Source organism: Hemicordylus capensis, chromosome 2 (genome assembly GCF_027244095.1).
Source record: "Hemicordylus capensis ecotype Gifberg chromosome 2, rHemCap1.1.pri, whole genome shotgun sequence".
In the NCBI taxonomy this organism is placed as follows: domain Eukaryota; kingdom Metazoa; phylum Chordata; class Lepidosauria; order Squamata; family Cordylidae; genus Hemicordylus; species Hemicordylus capensis.
Window position 1 is genome coordinate 121,196,748 of NC_069658.1, and position 25,597 is coordinate 121,222,344.

The window sequence follows — 25,597 nt, forward strand, 5'->3', positions numbered from 1 at the left end:
ATCCCTTGCCAAGCACGGTTTTACCAACCGCGGTTTTGAGTATATGAGAATGGGAGATTGCGACAGGTCTTGCCAACTGCAACCCAAGTATCCGTGGTTAGTGAGGTTTTTTAGTGATTTGGGGGGAGGAGGTTTAAGCTATTTTGGCAGGTTCAGAGGTTTGATCTGCTCATTCCTCTTGGTGGCCCTTGCTGACCTTGCTGTCCCTTGCCAATTTAAAATGCCTTTGAGTGATTTTGGGGAGTTCAAAAAATTTCCATAGGTTTGATCTGCTCATTCTTCTAGTTTGACTCTTGGCGATATTACCGGAATTTTTGTGATTTTTAGCAAATTTTTTGTATTTTTTCCTTTATTTTTAGGTCTTTTTGCAGTTGTGGTTCCCTTAGCCTCCTGTTTCTCTCAGACTTTAATGCCTCGCCAACCGCAAATGTGCCAACAGCAAGGTTTTGCCAGAACAGAACTCTAGCTGTTGGCAAGGGATGACTGTAGTCTCTTGGGCTGATTTGATAATCATTTTTAATTTTTTCATTAATAGAGTTATGGGTGTGGTTAATCAGTTATCAATTTGGCATGCCACAGCAAACCTTCCAGAAATATGGCATGCAAATACAGAAAATCTATCATGTGCAATTTGGGCAGAAATTGCAGAAAAATTTACAGGCCTGCCATTAGCATGTGGCATCCTTAGGCAGTTGCTGGAGCCCCAACACAATGGCAGGACACACGCCTGGTGCCTGTCGTTGGCTTCTTTCTAAACATTCCATTTCCAGTGCTTCTCTCACCACCAAGTGGCTGACAGATGCTATTTTGATTTCCCACAATGCTCCAGATATAGTGTTGCTCCAGGGCATTGTGGAGGAAAATGGTGGACTTACAGGTGAGGGTGATGTGTAAACTGAAATATTGTTCAATCACATAACCTATGATCCTTAACCTAGCACTTGGTTTTTATTGTCAAATTGCTCTTCACTCCTCCTTTACCCAAGGAGGTGGTGGTTAACCGGTGATGAAATAAATTCTGTGTGTGTGTCTCTGTGTGTGTCGTGTGTCTGTGTCGTGTGTGTGTGTGTGTGTTGTAAAGGAAGCTTAATTAATGGATAACAGTCTGTCGACAATGCAGCTGAATAGATTGTTTAATGAAATCTGCTGCTAGGACGTGCACTCATTCTGAGAGCAAAGGAGGCAATCCTATCTCCTCCTCAGGCAATGTGTTTTTTTTTAACCATGCATTTGAACCATACGTTAAAATCTATGTAGCTCACATTTCTACATAATGGCACTTTATTTAAAAATGAGTGTATTGTTTTCTTTCACACCAAAGTCCCCCCCCCCCATTTTTCTCTATTTACTATGCCAATAACCATATTATTTTAGAAACTTATGTAGGGTAGTTTTGTCCTGATCCAGTCAGGGCAGAGACAGAGTGCTTGACTTCCTCTCTCGATGCCTCACCTGCTATGACATCTACAGATGCAATTCCTGTTTCTGGATCAGGAACCACTGCAGTGCCAAAAGGAAGTCAATAAATACAGGCCCTTCCAGGTGTGTGAGAGTGGATAACGGTGAATCCTTCCAACTGCCATCTGATGTATGATGTAGAAGGAAATGCTCATTGCCACCTGATTATCTAAGTAAGGTCACTGTGTTGGATTTACCCATGCATTACTAGTCACATTGCACATCTTAATGTGCAATCATGGCTGGCCTGTACATGTGTAAATTCTTTCCCCGCACCTCATTCAACAAACATTACTATTTTAGTCATTTGTGGCTTGTAGGAAGAGGACTGTGATCATAGTAGCCAGACTTCCAGAATTCATCACGGCAGCAAGCTCAGCTAGCTCTTGGGTCTGGGGTGTCCTGCGCAATATGTCAGCCCCTGTCATTTTAGATACAGTGCTCATGAGAAGACACTAAGTACATGCACATAGTTGCATCTGGCTCTTTCTGTGTACATCTTTGCCTTTTAATATATGTCTTTCCTGATGAGTTGTTGTTTGATTCCTAGTGTTCTGTGAGTTGTGGTGAGGGAACCCAGACACGCAATGCTATTTGCAGGAAAATGCTGAACACTGGACTTTCTGCCATCATCAACTCGTCCCTATGCCCACCGTTGCCATTCTCATCTTTGGTAAGACCGTGTGCACTAGCAACCTGTGCAAGTGAGTATCTAGAAACAACTGAGGTAGGTGGGGGTTGTGAGGGCTTGGGGCATCTTTAGGACCAAGGATAAGTTAGTGTAGCATTTTTGTCAGTAGCAGTTTACTACAGTGACTTGCTGGCTGCAAAATACTTTGCACTTCAGATAAGTTCAAAGTGATCGATATTGTGAATTATTTGTCCTCTGCATCTGCTAATGATGGACTTTCCCAAGCTAGCACTGCTGAGCTAAATTGATGCCACAGTACTTTACCAGTATTTCTTATAAACCTGACATTAAGGCAAAAAGGGAGAAAGAACGTCTTAATAACAAATTGGAATCAATGCCCTGTAAATTTCATACATAAATGAGGCATCTTATGACACAATCTACAGTTTGCCTGGTTGTCCACAAGTATAGATATGGTTGAATTGTGTGTGGAGGCCAGAACCAATCCATAGCTCATTAAGAGCTGTGCGGGGGCGGAGGGCAAGCTTGATGTCAAGAGGGCCTTTTGACTACCTTTCTCACAACCCTTCTAGCCACCTGCTGTTCGGCATAGAACGGTCCACCAGAACCGGACCTGGTTTGGTTTGATTGTGGACCAAACTGCCCCAGTTCAGTCCATGATTGAACTTTCAAACTGGCCCAGTTTGAGGCAAACCAGTTCCGTGCCGAACTGTTCATGCACATCCCTAGTCATGATTAACTTGTCTTATTGATTTCAGTGGTGTTTAAACATGACTAGCTTTCTTTAGATACAACCCAGTTGTGCCCAGTACTGCTTTCTGTGCAGTTAAGAAGTGGCTAACTTTCACTTCTGTCTGGTGTGCCACTACTACTACTACTACTACTACTACTACTACATATTACTAAAGGTGTCAGAGAACGTCTACAAGCTCAGGATCAGAGGAAACCCTTGGGGGTTCAAAAAAACCTGATCTGAATCTAGAGACAAGCTCTTTAAATTCTTCCCTGCTTGGACAGGTTCATCAGTACTTGTTAATACAACACAGAGCTTGTCTAACCAAATTCTAGGAAATCTTAAAAACCCAGGCCACTCAGCATTTTCAGCAATGCTGAAGTTTAAGCTTCTTAAAAGCTTCAGAGTCAATCTGAGGTAAACAAAGGGTGACTTGTTGAATTATTATTATCCCATCCTTCCTACAAGGATTTCAGAATTTGTAATATGGGTATATGTGCAATTATTGTTTGAATTAAACCTAAAAGATGTATACCAAATGGCATTAGTTTATCTGTCAATTATACATAATCATCCTAGCCCATCATCATGCAGCTGAGGCTGGAAACTGAGACTTCCAGTCAAAAAACAGCATCAGTGCAAAGCACCCATCTGGGGAAAGAAGGAACATAGGGGGATTAATCCAGGCTCCCTCTCTTCATTCTGAATAGTTGATAAATGCTATTGCCAATTTTCTAACTAGGGCTCTGACTGCTGGATGGAGTTAGGAAGGCAGTACCCATTAATGCCTGGTTCCTCATCCAGCTGAGGATGGATGTACAGAAGCCTGCTTTCTCCTTCATATGCCCCCTAGCAAGTTTGGATCAAATACATTACATGTTATGATAAAGTTTGAACTTTATAACCAAATCACTATGACAATCATTCAATGTTACTTAACATTTCTTGTGGCGGGGGCCATAGTGAAGGGGGGGAAACCTCATGAATCCCCACCCATTACTTTTTTTAAAAAGCGGGGCTTCAAACATTAAAACACATTGTTTTAAGCAGTTGTACAAGTGCATGCCACCATGACACCGCCAGGGCTGCCTTTCATGTGTTCAGCAGCCCTGGCAAGTCAGAAACACCAATGTTGGCATGCACATCATGTCAGCCACTGTACTTATCTATGAATAACTTCTGATTGCTACATTAGAAAGAAAAGATCGGGCCCCTGCTTGGATGGATTTTACAGGCACGGGCTGTGATGTAGACATGAGTTCGTAAATGATGCCGTGCACGTGTATTTTCTAGTTGGGCTTTGATTTCTAAGTAGAAAATGTAACTTTCTCCCCCCAAAAGCCATGACGCGGCCCTCATATTCCTTTCAGTTGTCTGGCACAGAGATCTGAACTGCAGGGACCCACATAACTAATGAAGTTTAATATTATCCACTGTGGGGTTTTCAACCCACTCTAAGTAGATTTGTTCTGCTTCATATTACTCCCTCGAGGTTGTAACACATTTGCTCCCTCTTGCTGCTCTCAGCTGTGGGGCCTCGCAAGGCTGAAATGATAAACATTTAAAAAGAGGCATTCCCCTTCTCTTTTGTACCTCCCTTGTGTTCATTAGGGTGCCTCCTTTATATAAAGACTTTAACAACAGGAACTGCATTTCCCCCATCAATATGAGCCCTGGCTTCTGCATTTTAACCCCAGCAGGATCAAATTTGTTTTGCTAAATGGCCCCCTGTTATTTCTGATGAGGAGTAGCTTGGGTCTCAGCAGCTGGCAGCCAGCTACTTGCTGTAAATCATAATAAGTAAAACCACAGCTAGCGCCAAAAATAAGCTACTTGTTTTGCTTTGTGAAGTTTAAATGACATGTTACAGCCAACAGAGAGATCCTGCTGAAAACAGTATCCCTGAATTAAGTTTTCCCCTCCTTCCACATAACGTGTAGTGTCTCTGGTTGTAACATTGCTGCATTGTACATTTCCCATCACCGGTAGCAGCAGCAGCAGCCAGTAAAGTGGGACTGGATCCGGAAATGCAGACTTTTATTTTACTTCTCTATTGCATATTTTAAAGAGTTTGTTTGTGGATTTGTTTGGGCAAAATAAAGTCTTACTTCACAATTACCTACAGATACAATGTTTTGCATAAACAGTCCCGCCACTTAAATTAGTTGAATGCACTATTTTTTACACTGTACTATGCTGGGTGAAAGGTTTAACTACTTACTTTTGTTTTTATCAGAAAAAGTCGAGACTATTATGATTAGAGTTCTATTTGCTAACAACATTACAATTGAGTTGCATATTCAACTGTCATTTTAGTGCAAAGGAAATATTTACTGTAACAAATAATAAAATAATTCAAATTAGTTATAGAAATAGTAATGGAAGCTTTACTTGATAGGAGTTACCTTTTTTGGTGTTCATATTTGTCCTATGTAAAATGTCTTTGCCTGGTCAATGACAGACCTCGCCTTCTAGAATAATAAATATATAAATAAATAGAAGTTATATTACATTATATTACATTACTATATTATATTACATTATATTACATTACTATATTATATTACATTATATTACATTATTATATTATATTATATATCCTGCCTTTCTGAGAACATCCTAGGAAGCAAATAAGATTTTTTAAAATCTTAAATAATATAGCAATCAAGAAAAATAATTCACAACTATTAATAAAAAACTAACTGCAAAAAGACAGAAAGATCAACAAAATAATATAATGACATTACAGGGGCAGCAGAACGGAACTATAAAGCCATCAACCAGGATAAAAGGTCATCCTGAACAGATGTGTCGTCAGGAAGCATTGAGATAATAGGAAGAGATGACTGACTAGATCTCCAGGAGCTGGGAGCTCTATATCCCTGATGCTATCATGGAAAAGGCCTTCTCCTGTATGCCTGCCAACTGTACTTCAGATAACAGCAGAACATGCAGGAGAGCCTCTTTGGATGATCTTAAAGAAAGGGCAGACTTATATGTGGGGAGGAGGTTCTATAGAAGTTCTGGGCCTAAGCTGTTTATGTGATGCTGGCACTTTCAGTATTAAGTGATACTATATGCTGCAGGGAGAGAAGGGAGAACCTGATCATAAGAGCATAAGAAGAGTGCTGATGCATAGGAACATAGGAAGCTGCATACTGAGTCAGAACATTAGTCCATCTCGCTCAGTATTGCCTACATAGACTAGCAGTAGCCTCTCCAAGGTTACAGGCAGGAGTCTCTCCCAGCCCTATCTGGAGATGCCGGGGGGGGGGGACGGGACTTGGAACCTTCTGTATTCAAGCATGTAGATGCTCTTCCCAGAGTAGCCCCATCCCCTAAGGGGAATATCTTACAGTGCTCACACATGTAGTTTCCCTTTCAAATGCAAACCAGGGCAGACTCTGCTTGGCAAAGGGGGCAATTCATGCTTGCTACCACAAGACCAGCTCTCCTATCTAGTCCAGCATTCTGTTTCCCACAGTGGCCCAACAGATGAATCTGGGAAGCCCACAAACAGGAGATGTAAGCATGCCCCCTCTCTTGCTGTTGCTCCCCTGCAACTGGTATTCGGAGGCATCCTGCCTCTGATCCTGGAGGTAGCCTATAGCCATCAACTCCCATCCACTTTGGCCACACCATGCACAATTTTATAAAACCTCTGTCACAGGGGTGATAGCATCCCCAGCCCAAGTAAATTGCGGCTGGAGATGGTGGGAGTTGTAGTTCAGTAACAGCTGGAAAGCCAGGGTTTCCTACCCCTGCTCTATCATGTCTCGCTTTATCATGTGTGATCTAAAGTGAAGTTTTGATCTGATTTAGCCTAGATATGAATGCAAAGGTGATGTGGTGCCATGATCCATTTTCAAATGTTATTACTTACATTTCAGGACACCAGAGACCAGCTCACAAGCAAGTCCCCCTTATAATGGCCCAAAAGAAAGTTTTTATTCAAACAAGAAAGCAGAAAAAGCTGCAATTCATTGTTGGTGGGTATGCCTACCTGCTCCCCAAAACCTCTGTTATCCTTCGATGTCCAGTGAGAAGGTTCCGGAAACCAATGATCACATGGGAGAAAGACGGCAAACGACTCATCAGCTCAGTTCATGTTACTATCGCTCTATATGGATATATGAAAATCCACCGATTGAAGCCCTCAGATACAGGGACATACACTTGCACAGCAGGGCCAGCTCAGGAACATTTTGTTATTAAGTTGATAGGAGGCCACAACAAACGTATTGCCAGTATGTCAGTTGGGATGAAGGAAGAAGAAGCCACAAGGAAGGCCAGTTTGAATGATGCCTTGCATGCCCAGGAGAAGCATCTGAATGGAATTCTTTTCAATGGAAGCAAGACTGAGAAAAGAGGACTTCTTACTGACCCTAGCAGCCAGTATGACGACATTGTCTCAAGACTTCTGGAGTACAGAGGCTGGCCTCGCGACAACACAGAGCCATGGGAAGGTCAGGACTCTACAGAGAGAAACATCTCCTCAGAGGAAGAGCAGGGCCATGAGTACAGCCTTCCTTTCACCATGGTTGCCAATCAGGACCGCTTGGATGACATCCTAAGAAACGTGTCTCAGCAGCCTGAGGAGCTTAAGGATGTTTATAGCAAGCAGCTCGTTGCACAGCTGGCCCATGAGATTTTCAAGAGTCATTTGGAACATCAGGAATCCCTTTTCAAAACCCAAGGAAGTAGGGTCAGTTCTGCTTCAGTGGAGTTCCCATTCAGCAAGCATTTTTCTGAATTCACCAGCTCCTTGCGAACATCTTCGGCGGAAGCACACTTGTCTACATCTGTGGAACTCATAAATGGCTCACGTGGACCTCATAAAAAGCCCGCCATACTCAAGAAGATCTCTGCAGCACAGCAGCTCTCAGCATCTGAAGTTGTCACCCATCTAGGACATACAGTAGTTTTAGCCAGTGGGACCCTGAGTATACTTCTTCACTGTGAGGCTGTTGGAAACCCAAAGCCTGCCATTAGCTGGGCAAAGAATGGAGAGGCTGTGCACTACAGTGACAGGTAAAAAGAAACCCACCCACCCCTACACTGATTTCACAATCGCTAGCCAAAACATGCTTATGTCATGAGGTCGCCACATTTATTTATTTATTTATTTATTTATTTATTTATTTATTTATTTATTAAATATACCACCTCATACCAGTCTCATGGTGGGATGCTGGACTAGATGGGCCTTGGGCCTGATCCAGCAGGGCTGTTCTTATGTTCTTATGGTCACATGGTCTCTTTTTAGTGTTTATCCTTTGTTCAGAATGTCTGTCCTGGTGTATTAGGGTCAAACTACTTTACGTAAGTCCTTGCAAACATGTGCCTGGTTTTTCATGTTAAAAAGCATCCGGATTGCTCAATTGTACAATGAACTTTCCCTAGAGACAGGCTTTAAGGGCTGTAATCAATATAAGGCTTTTTAAAAGGGGTGTGTGTGTGTGTGTGTGTGTGTGTGAGTGTGTGTGGTGTGTGTATGTGTTTAGTTGCAAGGGCATTTTACAGAAGGAATTTCCTGCTCCTCGGTTGTGGAGGGAGGCTGCTACATTAAGAATGCTGCCCCTTCATTTCCTAAAAGTAATACACTTTTCACAGGCAATAAACCTGTGGACGGAACTGTCAAGTGTGACCCATTTGTAATAAATCGGTAGAGGTCCTTGGAAAGATTGGTATAAACTGAGGTATAGAGAATATATTTTAGACAATATTTAAAGTGGTACTGGTGAAATATATACATGAGCAATATCTATTAGCAATAGTTGTAACTATGATCATATATGGAATATTGTTACGAACGGTGAGATACCACATCATGATTGGAATCCCAGTGACATCATGCACGCGCCAGATTTTTCATTCATGCTGCAGACCTTTCATATTGACATTGTCACCCTTCACAGCCTCTCCTAAATATTTGGAGATGCTCTGGAAAATGGAAATACAGCTGGAAGAGAAACTGGAAAACATAAGAACCTAAGAACGACCCTGCTGGATCAGGCTCAAGGCCTATCTAGTCCAGCATCCTGTTTCACACAGTGGCCCACCAGATGCAATGAGAAGCTCACAGGCAAGAAGAGAGGGCATGCCCTCTCTCCTGCTGTTGCTCCCCTGCAGCTGATACTTAGAGGCATCTTGCCTCCGAGGCTGGAAATGGGCTATAGCCACCAACTATTAGCTACTGATAGATCTGTCCTGCATGAATTTGCCTAAGCCCTTCTTAAAGCCATCCAAGCTAGTGGCCGTCACCACATCCTGTGGCAGGGAATTCCATAGATAATTATGCACTGTGTGAAAAAGTACTTCTTTTTGTCAGTCCTAAATTTCCCTTCAGTTTCACGGGATGACCCCTGGTTCTAGTGTTGTGAGAGAGGAAGGAAAATTTATTTCTGTCTGCTCTCTCTACACCATGCATAATTTTATAAACTTCTACCATGTCTCCCCGAAGTCGCCTCTTTTCCAAACAAAAGAGCCCCAGGTGCATGTGCATTTGGAAGCACCTTAGGTGCATGCCTGGTGCTCTTTGGATCCTGGCCCACATTTATGCACAGTTAAATGCCATAGAGGTTATAGTCCGTCTGATACTGAATTCTGTGAAGGAAATATCTACTGATCATTAGTCATGGTAATAATTTCATTGTGATGCATTTCATGTAGACATAACTTCTCTAATTTACTCCATTAGAAGTGGGAGTCACTGCGGCCTAATGAACAAGGAGGCCTCACTACACCACACAGGCACATTAGAGCCTGTGAGGTGCAGCAGGCACACAGCTCATGCTTTGAGTTTGATTTGTAGTACACATGCCAGAAAGGTCGGCCATCAGGGCCTTAAGGGATTTTGAGTAGCTAGGATGAGAAGAACCTCTGACTGATATTTTGGAGAGCCACCGACAGAGCTTGATGAACCAGTAGCCTGGCTCGATACAAGGCAGCTTCTAATTAGTATAGATAGGCATGATGGAAAGTTAAAAATCACTGCCAGTGAGATTTTCTCACAGCTGTTGCTATTATAACAAGGCCCAGTTCAGATGTTACATGGTGCCAGGACTGAATCTTGGTTTTGCATGACATCTCCTAGCCTTGGGAGAATGTGCTCACCACTCCTCTTGACGCACAAGGGGATGAAGGATTCTACTTCCTATCCGAGCTTAGAACAAGGCAGGATCTGTAGTGACATCTGAACTTGGAGATCCTACCTTATTCTACCCAAAATTTGAAGGAGAAGAAACAACAGGATCTGGAGCTGAGATTGCGTCCCAGCTTTAGATCCTGATTTATTTGGATTCTCTGTCTAGAATAAGCTGGACATCACTACAGAATCTGGTTTGTTCTGAGCCAGGAAGTAGAATCATGTATCCACTTGTGCATGAAAGGGAGAGGGGAACATGCACTCCTGAGGCTTGGGGATCTTGTGTGAAACCAGGGTTCCTGGCACACCACCATGATGACTGAACTATGTCTATAAGGCCTTATCTCCTATATAGTCATCTGTATCTCGTGCCATGTATGCATAGGATTGCATGGCATCTGACAGAGCGGCTTAAAAGTGCTGCTGCACTTGGAGGCATCTGCATTAGCTGACGTACTTTCAAGGCAGCAGTCCAAGAATCTGCTGCCAGTACGAGTTTCCTCTGTGTAAGTTATGGGCCTGAGGTTAAACATCCAAGTCCGGTCACTGGGGTCAGCCTAGGAAATGAGAAGGCACGTAAGAGTCAAGTCCCGAGGCTAAAATTAATTTTAAATGGCTGTTTCTGTGGAACATCTAGCAAGTTCTTGATTTATCCAAGGTGTAGTTCATCAATGTGGTTTAGATATATAATTAGTTTGCTTGCTGCTTTCCCTTTTCCATGGTTAAAGCTCTCCAAATGCAATAATTTCTGTAATTTACTAGCGTTAGCAATGTCATTGCTATTTAAACAACATTTGCTTTAATTATTTTTTTCCTGGCAGATAGAACATTAGATCTTTAACACTAAAAGAAAAACTACTTTAAAAGAAAATGTATTTTTTTTCCTGATGTGAGAACAAGAATGCATTTGTTATGGAAAGCACATGGAGTCTTAATCAGCCTAGGCCTATGGTATATATTTGGTTGGACGTAGTCCTGTAAAAATATATTTCTGGCCTGCAGAAAGTTGCATACACAGATTTGCATTGCCAGTGGTCACATCCTGTTGGGAAAGTGCCCATGAAGTGATTTTTTCCCCCATTCTGTTAAAACTACCATGGGGTTTTTATTTTGCACTGTGTTTCTAAGAAGAATGGAGGTCGTGTAAAGCCCATAAAGTAAGCTGGGTATCAAACATGAAAAGTTTGATCCCAAGCAACCATGTTTTAGCAGCTTATGCCCAACAGAGGTTTTTTTGTTAGAGGACAAAATAGCCTTTTGCTTATAGATTGTATCCAAGTTGGGGTCAGCCTAGCCTTCCTCACAGGGTTGTTGTGAACAGAGCGGTGAACGATGTATGCCATCCTGAGCTCCTTGGAGATTTGATTAATTCCTTTGGTCACAATCTCTTCTCTGGTCCAACACATTTTAGGTGCATAGCCAAAGTGACTTGGAAGTATATCTTTAAAAAATGGAGTGGGTGAAGTGGTCCTAACAATTTTGGATTTCACTTTCAAAGCCTGGTCCATGATCATGTGTATGAGCACACTGAGCCAACTGCTGCTTATCTGCATACAGAAGGGTTTTATGCATGTTTTGCTTGGCTTTGTCTCTGTGTGGATGTGTTCAGAGGTTGCAGGCAATCTTGAAGTCTACCTTTATGCTTACTGTTATTTCCATAAGACGACAATGTTTTGGGGTCAGGAAGTCTTTCTGTCTTGTATGTTTTGCTGTGCAATGTGAAGGTTAACATAGTTGGTGGTAGAATAGAGCCCTCCTTCTGCTGCTTTCCCTCTCCAGCCCCAAAAACGTATTTGATGGGTGGCCTTAATCTGGTTTGTTTTAACGTTCTGCCACCCAGGGTGCTGTGAGATCAAATATCCCTAACTTTGTGGTTCATGAGGCAGCAGTTTTCATTCAAGGGAAACACAAAAAACTCATCAGCTCATGGTAAGTGACTAGACTGTGATTGCACTTGGATGGGCCCTCTCATTCCAGCTTTCTCATCCTCTTTTGAGTACTCCCCCATTGCTTTCCCAGTGTCTTTTTCTATCCCCATCCTGGCAAAAGCATTTATGTAAAACAGCTGCTCAAGTTATCTTGTGAGAAAAGCAAAAGTGCCTTTAGGCTTTGCCATTAATTTAACCTAAGAATGAAGGAAGGCAGGTTCAAGTATTAGAGCTCTGCGATGGAAGCCATGATGCTAAACATATGCCACAAGTGGATCAAGACCACACAGAGGTGTCCAGATGCCGAAGAGCAAAGCCAGCTTGTTTCTGCTTTGGCCCAGAAACAGTGTACCACATGGGCTCCTAGAATCATAGGATGTCAGAATTAGAAGAGATCTTGGAGTCCTTCTGGTTTAACCCCTGCTCAGTGCAAGAAACTGCTGCACCTTCTTCCTTATAATTTCAACCCATTGGTTCTAGTCCTGCCCTCAAGAACAATAGAGAACTATCCTGTCTCCCCTTAGTCTTCTCTTCTCCAGGCAAAACATACCCATTTCCTTCAACCATTCCTCATAGGACTTGATTTCCAGAACTCTCACCATCTTTTGCCTTTCTATGAACTAGTTTGGGTTTATCAACTATTACAAATGGGTCTTTGGTACAGTAGCTCTGTTGATGTTACTAATTTTGTATTCAGTGCCTGACCCCATGCATACTGTTCTGAACTCCTGAAGGATCAACCCTTACCTCCGGCACACACACACTTTGGAACCCCTACTAAGTCCCTTACCCAACCCCTTCTAGTTTCCTGTTCTCTTCCCCTGTTCTGCGGAGACTTAGAATTGAAGCAATACTGCAGTATATGTAACTCTTATAAAAGCATTCTCTGTTTTACAAATGCCACTAATTTGACAGATATTTCCTAGAGTTAAAACAGAACATAATGCTGGAACTGGAAATATTTTCTAGAAACAATGCTTTTGAAAAATATGTGGCAATTGTTTTTAATAATGATTTTGTCCAGTTCATGGGGGATAGATGGTTCCCAGCTGTTTTGAATGTAGCCTACGGCTCTGTTCAGATATTGCATTTTTCTGCCTATACTTTAAAAAGATGTGTATGGAAGTGGCTAGGAAAGTCCAGGGCTGTACATCTTTATATTGCTAGAGCAATCAGATGAGAAGATGACATGATATGCAGAGAGGCTATGCATGAGTTGAGGTGGTCTACTCATATCCAACTCCTTCCACTTTGGGTTTTCCTGAACCAAAAGGGGGGCTTAAAATAGTTTTTAAAAAGAAAGAAATATACAAAGATGTGCATCATCACCCTTTTTCTGACTGTTTCCTTAGATGCTATTCACATCTCAAGTTAGGAAATTAATGTTGAACATCGTCTTGGGATGTGAAAGATATGTGTTTGAGGCCCTGCCTTATTGCTAGATTCTTTATGTGATCAACTAAGCCCCCTTATTTGTTATGCCCCCTGGACAAATCTAGTTTGTCCAAGTGATCTGTGAATTTGAATATGCAGAAGTACTGTTTTCACAGGTTTGCAGTTACAGGGAATTGTATGAATGACAGAGAATTCCGGCAATTGGGGATTCAGATAACCAAGAATACAGGGCCAAACTAGACATGACATACAACTGTGTGTCTCTTTCTCCCCACCATCCCACCCAAAAGACAGCTGCTGCATTTGCACATAACAGGAAACCAGAGTTAAATGCGGCAGAGGTTGGATTTCTTGTACGTCCAAATGTATGAAACCTCGGTTCCGTTCAAAGAGTGTCCCATAGTTTCCCTCCCCAACTCCAGTTTGAACCCTCAGGTGGTTGTGAGTTTTACTGCTCCTACCTAAGGTTTGAGTTAGGGGTCGCTACATCTGAAAGTTGAACTGGAGGCAGCCTTCACCAAGACGGGAGTTGAGGGAACTCCTTCTCCCCGTTCCGATTGGCTGCCACAACTGTCCTTCGTACCAAGGAGGAGCCTGGCAGCCACTTTCCCCGCCTGCGCAGCCAGTTCCCCCTCCTCTCTGAAGTCTCCCTGATTGCAGTTCAGGTCCTGGTGGTTAGGTCTGAATGCGGACAGGTTAGCACAGGGGGTGGGAGAGGGCGGAACCACGGGTCCATTGGACCCTCTGTTCTGTGTTACATGGGAATGCAGCCAGCATGTGTGCATGTGACACCTGCAGAGCAACTGATTGCTATGGTGCTATGTTCTGGCATGAGGGAACAACCTCCTTCATCAAATGGAAAGAGGGAGGCACTGGCTCTTCTCCTTCCTTTTGCCAACCTTCAGATTTACCTCTTGACCGTGTAAACAGGCCTCAATTTGAAGCAGCTTAAGAGGCTGTCTTTTCGGAATAATTCCTGCTAGCAGCAAGATGTTGGACATATCCTGAAGCCCTGCTCTGAGTACTGGAAGTTTGCAAAAGAATGTCTTCACAGTGCAAAACAGGGCTGCACAACTTCAGCCTTCCTACAGATGTTGGATTACAATCCCCATCATCCCTAACTATTGGCCACTGTGACTGGAGATGATGGGACTTGTAGTCCAAAAGCAGCTGGAGGGCCAAAGTTGTGTAGCCCTGGCATAAAGTATAGCCGCATGGTTCAATGTTATTATACGTGAAAACAAGATTCTCTTAATGGATTCTCATCAGTGGCAAGGAGGAGAGTGGGATGCTACCTCCACTGGTCAGTGGAATCTGACCTTAATAACTTTGCTGATCAATGGACCGAATAAAGATGATTGACTGATTGACCTTAATAACTGGAAGTCTATAGCTTTCAGCATTCACATAAGGACCTATGAAAGAAGTTTTCTCTCATCTGACCATTTGCATATGGTATTCCTCCTTGCATCGAATTTAGCTGCACAGTTGGACCAGAATTAGAATATGAAGGATTCAGAGCAAGAAGAAGGGAAACTTGGCCAGAGCAAACCCAGATATCTGGAGGCCCAGCATCAGTAGTGCGTGTGTCTTCTGGGAGAGGGAGAGGTGGAAGAATTAGGTTGGACTGCCTGAGGCTTCCATTTTGAACACTTTGATGCTGAAGTGGACCAGACAGAGATGCTGCACAGCCTGAGTGGTCTTTTGAGATCATGCCTTGTGGATGGGGTTGGGGAGAAAGTGGGTATGTACAGGGGTAATGGAGAATGTGTAATTAGCTGGTGTTGTGAGGGCATGGCTGCAAAATATACATGGATAATGTTGGGTTTCCCTTTAATCTTCCAATTTGTTCAGCTAACTCTGATGGGACAGCTACAAGCAAATGAAGCCTGGAAAGCAGGTGATGGAAGTGGACCTTTTAAAGCCTCTCTGGTTGCCAATGTGCACCATGTTCCAATATATTTGTCATTTGTAGTACCAGGGTAGGAAATGAAATGTTAATGCACACATAGTTTAAATCAGGGATTCTCAATGTTGGGTCCCCAGATGTTATTGGACTTCAGCTCCCATAATCCCCAGCCAAATAATACTAGGCCTGGGTATTATGGGAGTTGAAATCCAATAACATCTGGAGACCCAACATTGAGAATCCCTGGTTTAAATAATAGATGCCTAATACCTGATGTGGGTGTTTTTACTGCTAAATTCCAGAATGTATTATTTAATTAAACAAAGTCTGCCAGCCTGGAATGTATGAAGCCCTGCAACTTAAATGTCATTTGGTATATGTTTATTCAAAAATAAATGCTTTGCTTGTGCTTTTCCCCGCCTGTGGCCTTCAGATGTTCAAACAGCACTTTTGGTAACAGACTTTCCATTTATATATTTGTTGCTTCAGGATACTTCTTCAGCCAGATGATTCTTTGCAGATCCTGGAGCCAGTTGAAGCTGATGTTGGCTTTTATACCTGCAATGCAACTAACGCATTTGGATCGGACTCTGTTTCCATTGCTGTCACATTAGCAGGTAAAGTACTCCCAGCAACCAACAGAGAAGTATTCCTTCTTCCATTCTGTTCTTGCCAAATTAAGCACAAATGTGGCCCAAGCCAGGATCCAAGATTTGCTGCTAGAATGGTTGGGATCAGACTGTGTGGTTTGAGATTTCTGCCACAAGACACAGAAACTACAGAACCTAAAGTATAATACAAATGCACAGTATCTATAAATTATAAACACTGAATGTCCCGGCCATATCGAAACGTTTTATCTCCAGCACCTTCTGTCTGACCATGATGATTTCATTTCTCTAAATGCTGCTAAATTTTGCCTGCAAAATATGCAAAGAGATGCTTACTTTGATGTAGGTTATTATTGTCTGCCGCAAACTATATTATGATTGTCTGTCTAGTCGATGATCGTTATAATGGATCTATCTATCTATCACTAAACTATAAACTATAAAAACTAAATTCACAGAACCACAATACAATCAGAGACCTTGGGGCTATTCTCACAGTTAGCAAAAATCGGGCTAGGAGAGCCTAGCCCGATTTTTGCTAATCGTGAGAACCACCGGGCTCGTGATCATGAGTAGACCACCGGAGGGGAAGCGAAAAACCACCTCCCGGCTCCGGGGGTCTCCCCAGTATGCCCTGCGTGCTCGCGCAGGGCATACTGGGGCTTCCGGGGGCCGCACAGCCCCCAAGCTCCCCAGCCCCACCGGCTCCGTCACAGAGCCGGCAATCATGTGGGCAGCCAATCCGGCCGCCCAGGGCTTTCTCCGCGCTCATGGGCTTAGCCCGCTCTCCCCACTCACTGCCACAAACTGGGTCTCAGTGATCATGAGACCCGGTCCCTGGTCTTGTGGTAGCAAGCATGACTTGTCCCCTTAGCTAAGCAGGGTATGCCCTGGTTGCATATTAATGGGAGACTTGATGTGTGAGCACTGTTAGATATTCCCCTCAGGGGATGGAGCCACTCTGAGAAGAGCATCCAGGTTCCAAGTTCCCTCCCTGGCATCTCCAAGATAGGACTGAGAGAGATTCCTGCCTGCAAGCTTGGAGAAGCTGCTGCCAGTCTGTGTAGACGATACTGAGCTAGATTGACCTATGGTCTGACTTAGCATATGGCAGCTTTCTGTGTTCCTATATTCCTAAATGTATACATTATGAATATCAGTCCAAAAGAACACTGTTCACATTGTGCAATGATAAGGAAGAAACTAGGGATGTGCACGGAACCAGATGGCCTGGTTTGGCTCGAATCTGGATTGTGTTCAAGCCTCCCCAGGTGGCTCAGGCTCAGTTGAGCCCAGCTTGGTCTGGTTCCACCGTCGAGCCGGCTTGAGGGGCTCAACAGCTATACTTATAAAGGGGAATCCAGGAAGCGGGGAAAGCATTCTCAGTCTGTCCTTTACCTTGAATAATCAAGCCTCTGCGCGGTGGGATGGTGGCAGAGGTGGCGGCGGGGGCTCCTTCCACCCTCCCGCCAGCCTTCCAAATGACAGCCCAGCTGGCCATGGCCGATTTCAGGCTGCTGTGCACGCAGATTCCACACATCCCTAGAAAAAAGCCACTACAAACTGACACCCATCTAAATATCACAGTTTGGTGGGCTACCAAACAATGGCCATCATGATGCACAAGACAACACTGGCATTTTCAGTTAGTCAGAGCTGCTGGCAGTGTTCCACAAGAGCACAATTACGCAGCTACTTAAAACAGTGTGCCTGCACTTGTGTGGCGGAAGTCACTTTTCCCCCAGTGCAATAACGCTGTGCAAGTGTGGACAGATTGTTTGACATAGTTGCACAGCTGCACTCTTTCATGACACCACACGCAGGGCTGGTTTCCATGTGAGCAGCAGCACCAACTGATCAGGAATCTGGTGTTGCCTTGCACACCATGTGGGCCAATGTAAACTGCCAAGGAAAACAAGAGGGACAACACCAAAAACTGGGAATCTGTGGACAGGTATCGACATTTCCAAAACCAGAATTAGCTCATTGTTTCTTTTTTTGTTTGTAGCATTGTGTTTGTTTGAATGTTTTCATGGCTGAGCTTTCAGAAGTGGGCAGTACAGATATCTGAACAAGTACTTTAATTACTGAACAAGTAATTACTGTATTTTAGCTGCAGCTATCTTCATATTCTACCCCCATTTCTACTTGTCTTGCTCTCACTGGAGATTAGTTGTATTGTCCTCTCAGTGACAATGTTTTCTTTTGTTGAACACCATCATAATGGGCTGACTTCATTTCTTCTCCCTCCACAATCAAATTATACTTGGGTTTTGTTGTTATTGCCTTCCTTCTATAAATCTTATTTATAGTTATAAAATATAGTTATTTATAGAAGTTATTGCTGAAAACCAGACATATCATACTTTTGCTGAGACCTAAGAGTTGTTAAATAGCAATTACTGCCTGCGATCTCAGTTAAAGCAATGAGATTATTCATATGTTTACAGTTAAGATTTCTTTTAATTTGTTGGACTGTAGGTTTGGTGCCCGGTCCTTCTCCTGTAGGCTCAGGTTCTTCCCCCCCACCCCACTACTCAAGGCACAGCTGAAAGGCATTCAGTCAGCAACTGAAAGCTAATAACAGATTTGTTTCTTATTTACATTTGTCCAGCCATGGTTAAGTTCAATGGCAGACTAAATATCCTTTGTTCACTTGGACTTCAGTACTAACGAAAACCTGGCGGGGAAGAGCAAAGCTACATTGAGGTTATGCCTGCATTCAGCTGTTTGGGAAAGACGTTTCACTGACAGAGAACTGTAGCAAACTCCAAAGTCACAGAATGAGGAAAATAAGACCACTGCAGGATCAGACCAATTCAGAGTCATTCTGCACCCACATTCTTTTCCAACAGGAGGAATTACTGAGGCTAGGTCACATGCTTTGCATTCAGTAAGTCCCAGGTTAACCCTTGGCATCTCCAGTTATAGGATCTCAGCCTCAGGTAGCAAAGGCCAGAAAACACCACTGCCTAACACTGAAGAACCACTGCCAAACAGTGGTCCACCGCCCACTGCGCACCACCCAGAGCTTTTGAATGGGGCGGTATAAACATGCAAATAATAATAAACAGAGTAGACAAGGGGTGTCAAACTCAATTGGGAGGTGGGCTGGATTTGATTCCAATGCACCTCTAGGGGGCCGCACCCACCTCACATGCCTTCTCGCAACCACCTCATGTCACCTTCCCCTTCACTCACTCATGCGGGGAAAGGCCCCTTTTGTCACCTTCTGAATTTGTCTTCCTCCTTCTCCCTCTTTCTCTCAATCCATTCCTTCCTTTCCTCCCCCTCTCCCTCCCCGTCTCCCTTCCCCTCCACTCACTCAGGGGAAGGCACCACCTTCTGTTTTTATCCTCATCCTCCCTCTTTCTCTCACGCTCTTCCTCTCTTCCTCCCTCCCTTGGCCTCCTGTCTTCCTTCTCCGGAACCCTCTTTCTTCTGTCTTTGTCTTCCTCCTCTTCCCCCCGCTTCTCCTCACTCTCTTCCTGCCTTCCTCTTCCTCCTGTGCCTTCCACTCACTTCTTCTGCCTCAATCCTCCATGCACTGAAAAGCCACGAGGAGGCAGGAGCATGGTGGCAGCATGGGAGGAAAGGGAACTTCTTCCTTCTAAGTGTGGGGTGGGGAAGAGGATGAACCGATGATCTGACTTGATATAAGATCAAATGATATCTTACTTGAGATCAATGGTTCAAATTTAACAGTGGCCATCCAAGTGCCTTTGAGAAGCCCAAAAGCAGGCCATGAGATCAAAAGCTTTATCTCCCTCTTCCTGGCCATTTTGTTTATCCTCAGCATCTGGTATTCAGGCAAAAAAGGCCCCAACCCACAACTGATGGAGCTGTCAGTGACTAGCCAAGAGAGGGATCTTGGGATCGTGGTGGAGAGCTCATTGGAAGTGTTGACTCAGTGTGTGGCAGCTGTGAAAAAGACAATTTCCAAGCTCTGAAACATTAGAAAAGGGATTGAAAATAAAACTGCTATAATGCCTCTATACAAATCTATGGTGCGGCCACCTTTGGAGTACCATGTACGGTTCTGGTCACCATATCTCAAAAAGGACATTATAGAACTGGAAATGGTACAGAAGAGGGCAACCAAGATGATCAGTGGCCTGGAGCACCTTCCTTATGAGGCAAGACTACAACACCTGGGGCTTTTTAGTTTAGAAAAAATAAGACTGAGGGGAGACATGATAGAGTCTATAAAATCATGCATGGTGTGGAGAGAATGGTAGAAACTTTTCTCCCTCTCTCAGAACACTAGAACTAGGAGTCATTCCATGAAACTGATGGCCAAGACATTGAGAACCAAAACAAGGAAGCACTTTTTCACACAGCACATACTTATTCTATAGAATTATTTGCCACAGGATGTGTTGAAAGCCAGCAGCCTGGAAGGCTTTAAGAGAGGCTTAGACAAATTCATGGAGGACAGATATATCAATGGCTGCTAGTCTGATGGTATTTATAGGCCACCTCCAGACTCATAGGCAAAATGCCTCTGAATACCGGTTGCAGGGGGAACAACAGAAGGAGAGAGGACACACCTTCATCTGGTGGGCTCCTGTGGGAAACAGGATACTGGACTAGATGGGCCTGGGTCCTGATCCAGCAGGGCTGTTCTTCTGTTTTATATTGCCTCTGTACTTTGAGGTTCTATTTAGCTGTCATTGTATTCTTATTTTTTGGTGGGGGAAGCAATATGGTGTGTACACCACCTGTTTTTATAAATAAAATAAATAAAACATGAAGTGGGTTGAAGGAGGAAAATGAAAAATGAGGACAGAAAGATTGTAACACTAGTCTGTGAAGAGATGCAGTCCAAGTGAGCCAGTGTGGTGTAGTGGTTAGAGTGCTGGACTAGAACCGGGGAGACCCGAGTTCAAATCCCCATTCAGCCATGATACTTGCTGGGTGACTCTGGGCCAGTCACTTCTCTCTCAGCCTAACCTACTTCACAGGGTCATTGTGAGGAGAAACTCCAGTATTAGTACACCGCTCTGGGCTCCTTGGAGGAAGAGCGGGTTATAAACAAACAAACAAACAAACAAACTGAGGCCTTCAACGTGTGAGGCCCAGTTCATGGACAGGATGAGCTGTGTGATAGCCCTTTGAAAACTCAACCTCATGGGCTGTATTGGATGTCAGTCCATTTGGGTCTGAAGCAGTTCCCCACAGGGCTGCAGAAATTTTATCTATCATGCTATCAGAAACATCTGGGGGAAAGGGTGCGTAATGCTGGTGTTAAAGCCATCACAACTGTGTGAGAAGCTGCTTCAGATAAACATTTTTGTGCCAGTTGCCGAACTCACTACTCCTTGATCCTGAACTATATGCTTTGGTATTGCCACTTCTTCACTTTAGTATCTTTTTAGATTTAATATTTATTTTTCATGTAACCATCTATACATATAAGAAATGCATTGAGGTGTGTGTGCGCGCGTGCACGCACGCAGTTAATTAGTTAACTCATGGCTGGGGGCGGGGGGGAGCAAAACAAAAATAATCCAAACATCACATATGACAAAATTTCAAAAGAAGCCTGGAACCTATGAGTCATTGCATGGCAACTATTGTTAAAATGAATGAGTCAATAATCCAATAGCCTTTCTGGCTGAGAGGTTCATTTTTATTTTTCATACACCCTCTGGCACATTAAAGCCTCAGTAAAACATATTCCAGCCAACCTCGGCCCTAAGGTGTGTGGATTGGCCTTACCGTTAGTGAAATGTTACTTTCCTGTCACACAGGGCATGATGCTGTATTCCCTTCACCCATGACTACTTTTGCCATATTCCAATGAAAATCAGTACCGTTGCTTCTCCTTATAAAGCTAATGCAATAAGAAGAATGTAGGCTTTATAAAAAACAACACTGCACTATAAGTACTATAAAACACTGGAGAAATTCATCAATTTTGAAGCTCTCTTATCAACAATGGAATGATATCAAAAGAAAGATTTAACATAGAGTTTTGAAGCTTTGCAAGTTGTGGCATGGCAGAGCAATTGGGTCCATAAAGAGTCTTTACAGTCTGTTATATTCCTGATGGGTGAGTTCCAAAGGCTATAAGTGCAGAATACTGTTTTGGAAGAAAGCCTCCTTATTCAAGTCATAGTTTTCATCCAAGTCAACTTATAGAAACCAACTAATCATTGCCTACAGAGGGGGGGAAGTATACAAAAGAGATGGACATGCTTGAGGGATTTTCAATAACCAGCAACCCCATTTCTAGTAAAACAGTCGAGCATACCGTCCATTAGGCAAGGGGAGACAGTTGTCTCCCGGCTCGCTGCCTCAGAGGCAACGAAAAGGAGCAACAAGAAATCTGTCACCCGCCTCAGTTTCAGACTCTGGCTACTACCCCAAACACAAAGTCAACCCCACTCGCCTCGCTTTGCTCTCACCTCATCCACCTCCTTGCCCCAGCAGAAGGCAACACTACACGTGTAGCCAGCGTGTGTTTGCCGCGCCCGCCCGACCCAGTTTATCGAGGCCACTGTTCCTGCCTTGTTGGTGGTTGAGGCCTCGCGTTCTTCCCTCTCTCTCATTTCCAGTCCCAGTCTGAGCAAGTGAGATGCACTTTGGACCCTCACCGTCCCATTTCCTTTTGGCCCCTTCTCCCAGCCCGATTCTGCCTTGCATCCCCTGCCTGCCTCCCTGGGTCAAGTGCTGCATGCTGTTTTTGCGGGTAACATGGTTGGCGCTAGACGTGTGTTCTGTCCAGGTAACGACTCTCTCCCTTTGTTATTTGGCAAACAAGTTAAGACAGGTGGCTCGGCGGAGTGTAGACTTAGTAAGGAATGCCACCCTTGGTTCTCGGGTTCCTTAAGGAAGTGCCCCCCCGCTTGGAAGCCTCCCTCCCAGTGCTGAGTGCGGGCTCTCCCTACCTTGGTGAGGCGACTGTGTCAAGACAGAAGGGCTGGGAATCCAAATAAAAAGCGGAGATGAGCAGGTCACATCTTTGTACATCTGGGGAAGTTTTCGAGATTAATTAATGCAAGGTTAGTTATCTTGCCATGCTTTAACAACTCGACTGGCTTGAACAAAACTATATTCAGGTTGGAATCCTATGCACACTTATTAGGAACAGGCTCTATCCAAAATAGACTCCCAACACATAAACATGCAGAGGAAATGGCTGCTCACTCTCCCACCACTCTCCTGCACTGGGCACCTGCACCACAGAGAGTTAGGGCTGTGCATTTTGTATTTTTTCTGTTTTGATTTGTACCAAATCCGACTCAACCCCATTTTATATTTTGTCCGAAATTAAGCCTTCTGAATCACCCCCGTTTTGTTTTGTATCCGAATTAATTCAGATTAAAAAATGGGTCATGTGGTCAAAAGAGTGGGTGGGGGTTATAGTGCCCAATGAGTGGAAGCTACCACAAAAATTTCAAAGGAATTGGGCAAATTGCTGATTTTTGGTTAATTTTTGAAGTTTGCGCATCTTTCAGATTTTCTCCATAGTGTATGAAGTTGGTTTCAGGAAAAGTATAGCTTCACGTCGGGTGGGGGGAAAGGGTGGCCCAGAGTGGAGTGTGGTTGGTGGTAGTGCCCAGTTGGTGCAAGGAAGCTACCACAATTTTTTCAGAGGAATTTGGCAAAGGGCTGATTTTTAAAAAATTCATTAATTATGTGTCTTTCAGATTTTCCTTGTAGGGCAGGGATGTCAAACTGTGGCCCTTCTGCAGTTGTTGGCTTACAACTCCCATCATCCCTGGCTATTGGCCACTGTGGTGGGGATTATGGAAGTTGCAGTCCAAAAACAGCTGGAGGGCCACAGTTTGACATCCCTGTTGTAGGGTATAAATGGAGGTTTCTGCAGTCCCATAACTCCACTTGTGGAGCACTGGGGTGGCCCAGAACAAGTGGCGGTGTAGTGCACATAGGGTGCCAACCACCCACATGGGTTGCCAACACATGAAATACAGGGTTTTGTTCTAGAGGTGTTCTGAGAGTAGATTCTCTGGTAGCATATGAGAGTGGATTCATGGTTTTTCATTAAAAAATCTCATTTGCTACCAGAGAATCGAAACTCAACACCTCAGAAACAACAAAGCCCAGTACCCCAATGGGTTAGCAATCCAGGGGGTTGGTTGGCACCCTCTGTGCACTACACCACCACTCGCTTCAGGCCATCCCAGTGCCCCCCAGGTGGAGTTATGGGGCTGCTGAAACACCATTATTCCCTATGGGGGGAAATCTTAAAGATGCGTAAACCTCAACAATGCCTAAGAAATCAGTCCTTTACCTATTTGTAATCTGGGTGCACCACCCTTGGGGCACTGCCACCCAACCAACTGTTTTGCCCCTGAAGGCCCACATAAACAAGTTGAAAGAGTGAAGAGAATGACCAATGAGCCAGCATGGTGTAGTGGTTAGAGTGCTGTACTAGGACCGGGGAGACCCGAGTTCAAATCCCCATTCAGCCATGATACTAGCTGGGTGACTTTGGGCCAGTCACTTCTCTCAGCCTAACCTACTTCACAGGGTTGTTGTGAGGAGAAACCTAAGTATGTAGTACACTGCTCTGGGCTCCTTGGAGGAAGAGCGGGATATAAAATGTAAAAAAATAAAATAAAACTGCCTTGGTACTATGGAACAGCTTCAAATGTTCATTTAATTGAACTGGAGTGAGCTGTAGCCCAAACAAATCAGCCTACTGTTCAGAATTGTTGAGATTTATCATCACTGCATTTAAGAAAGTGCAAAACCCTGGATCATGGTTACAAGAAAGAGAGAAGCAACTAAGATTCCTGGGGACGTCAATAGATTGACAGGTGTGTTCCCCACCTCCCTCCTTCTGTCTCCTGTAGTCCCATATGGATGACCTGTCCCCCTGCAATGGCAAAAGTTGTGAACCCCTGGTTTAGACATCATGTCCCACCAAATTACATTGTGGCCTAAATTACGTTAGACTGCTCAACTTGGGCATCAAAACTTAGACACCACTATAACTCATAAAAATCAGAAGAAAAACAAAATAGCTCTTCAAAAGACTTCTGAACAAGTCAAGAGATTCTTTCTAAACCTTTGGAAAGAAAAACCTGTGTAATTTCAGAACTTTCCTAACCAGCTTCTCGAAAAGCTTCTCCACACAATTTATACCATGGCTTTTAGCAAGAGCTTTGGAATTGCATTGAGCTCCCAAAGATATTTGGGTATTTCTGTCTCAAAATGCTGTCTTCCAAATCCCTTTGCAAGGTCAGTTTGCATTTCAATCACACTGAATACAACACTTAACTAAACTATTCATGCTCAACAGTTTTTGCATATCTTATCTTCTGCTAATCACTCAGTGCTTCAGCTGGAGTGGAGAGAGTCAGAGAAGTCAATTTGAATTGCAATGCTTTTCCGAAGAACAAAGCATTCTGTCCGAAACACAGTCATTTTGATTTGGAAACAAAAATCTCTGTTTTTTAATTCTTGATTTTGTTTTGGTTACAAAACCTCCGAAATTGCCATTTTCGGGCACAAAACGTTTTGTACCCAAATCGAAATGCACAAGCCTATAGAGAGTTACTTTGAGTCGTGGGGCAGGGAAGGTAAGCGGAGCTTTCCCTTTTGAATCCCTTCCCATCCCTTCAGGGTTAGCAGAGCATGAGCAAAGAGAAGGACCTTCCCCTTTCACTCTGCCCTCGTCATCTTCCCAAGCAGAGCAGGATCCCGCTTGATGGCGGAGAACCTAAATTAATCCCCCCGCTGCCAATAACGAAGTGATGATCCCATTTGGGGCCACCGTGCTGGAAAGACAG

At 43.8% G+C, this 25,597-nt stretch overlaps 1 protein-coding gene across 6 annotated transcripts in view; it reads left to right on the forward strand.

Moving 5' to 3' along the window:
* Positions 1-25,597, forward strand: part of ADAMTSL1 (ADAMTS like 1) — a 786,832-nt gene that overhangs the window by 703,863 nt on the left and 57,372 nt on the right. For all 6 annotated transcript variants that reach the window (XR_008315783.1, XR_008315784.1, XM_053294216.1 and 3 more), the window contains 3 exons: positions 2,009-2,162; positions 6,734-7,874; positions 15,712-15,839. Coding sequence is in view for 4 of the 6 variants with exons in the window: in XM_053294216.1 (XP_053150191.1) it covers positions 2,009-2,162; positions 6,734-7,874; positions 15,712-15,839 (1,423 nt within the window). In the remaining 2 variants the exon portion in view is untranslated. The remainder of the gene's footprint in view (positions 1-2,008; positions 2,163-6,733; positions 7,875-15,711; positions 15,840-25,597) is intronic.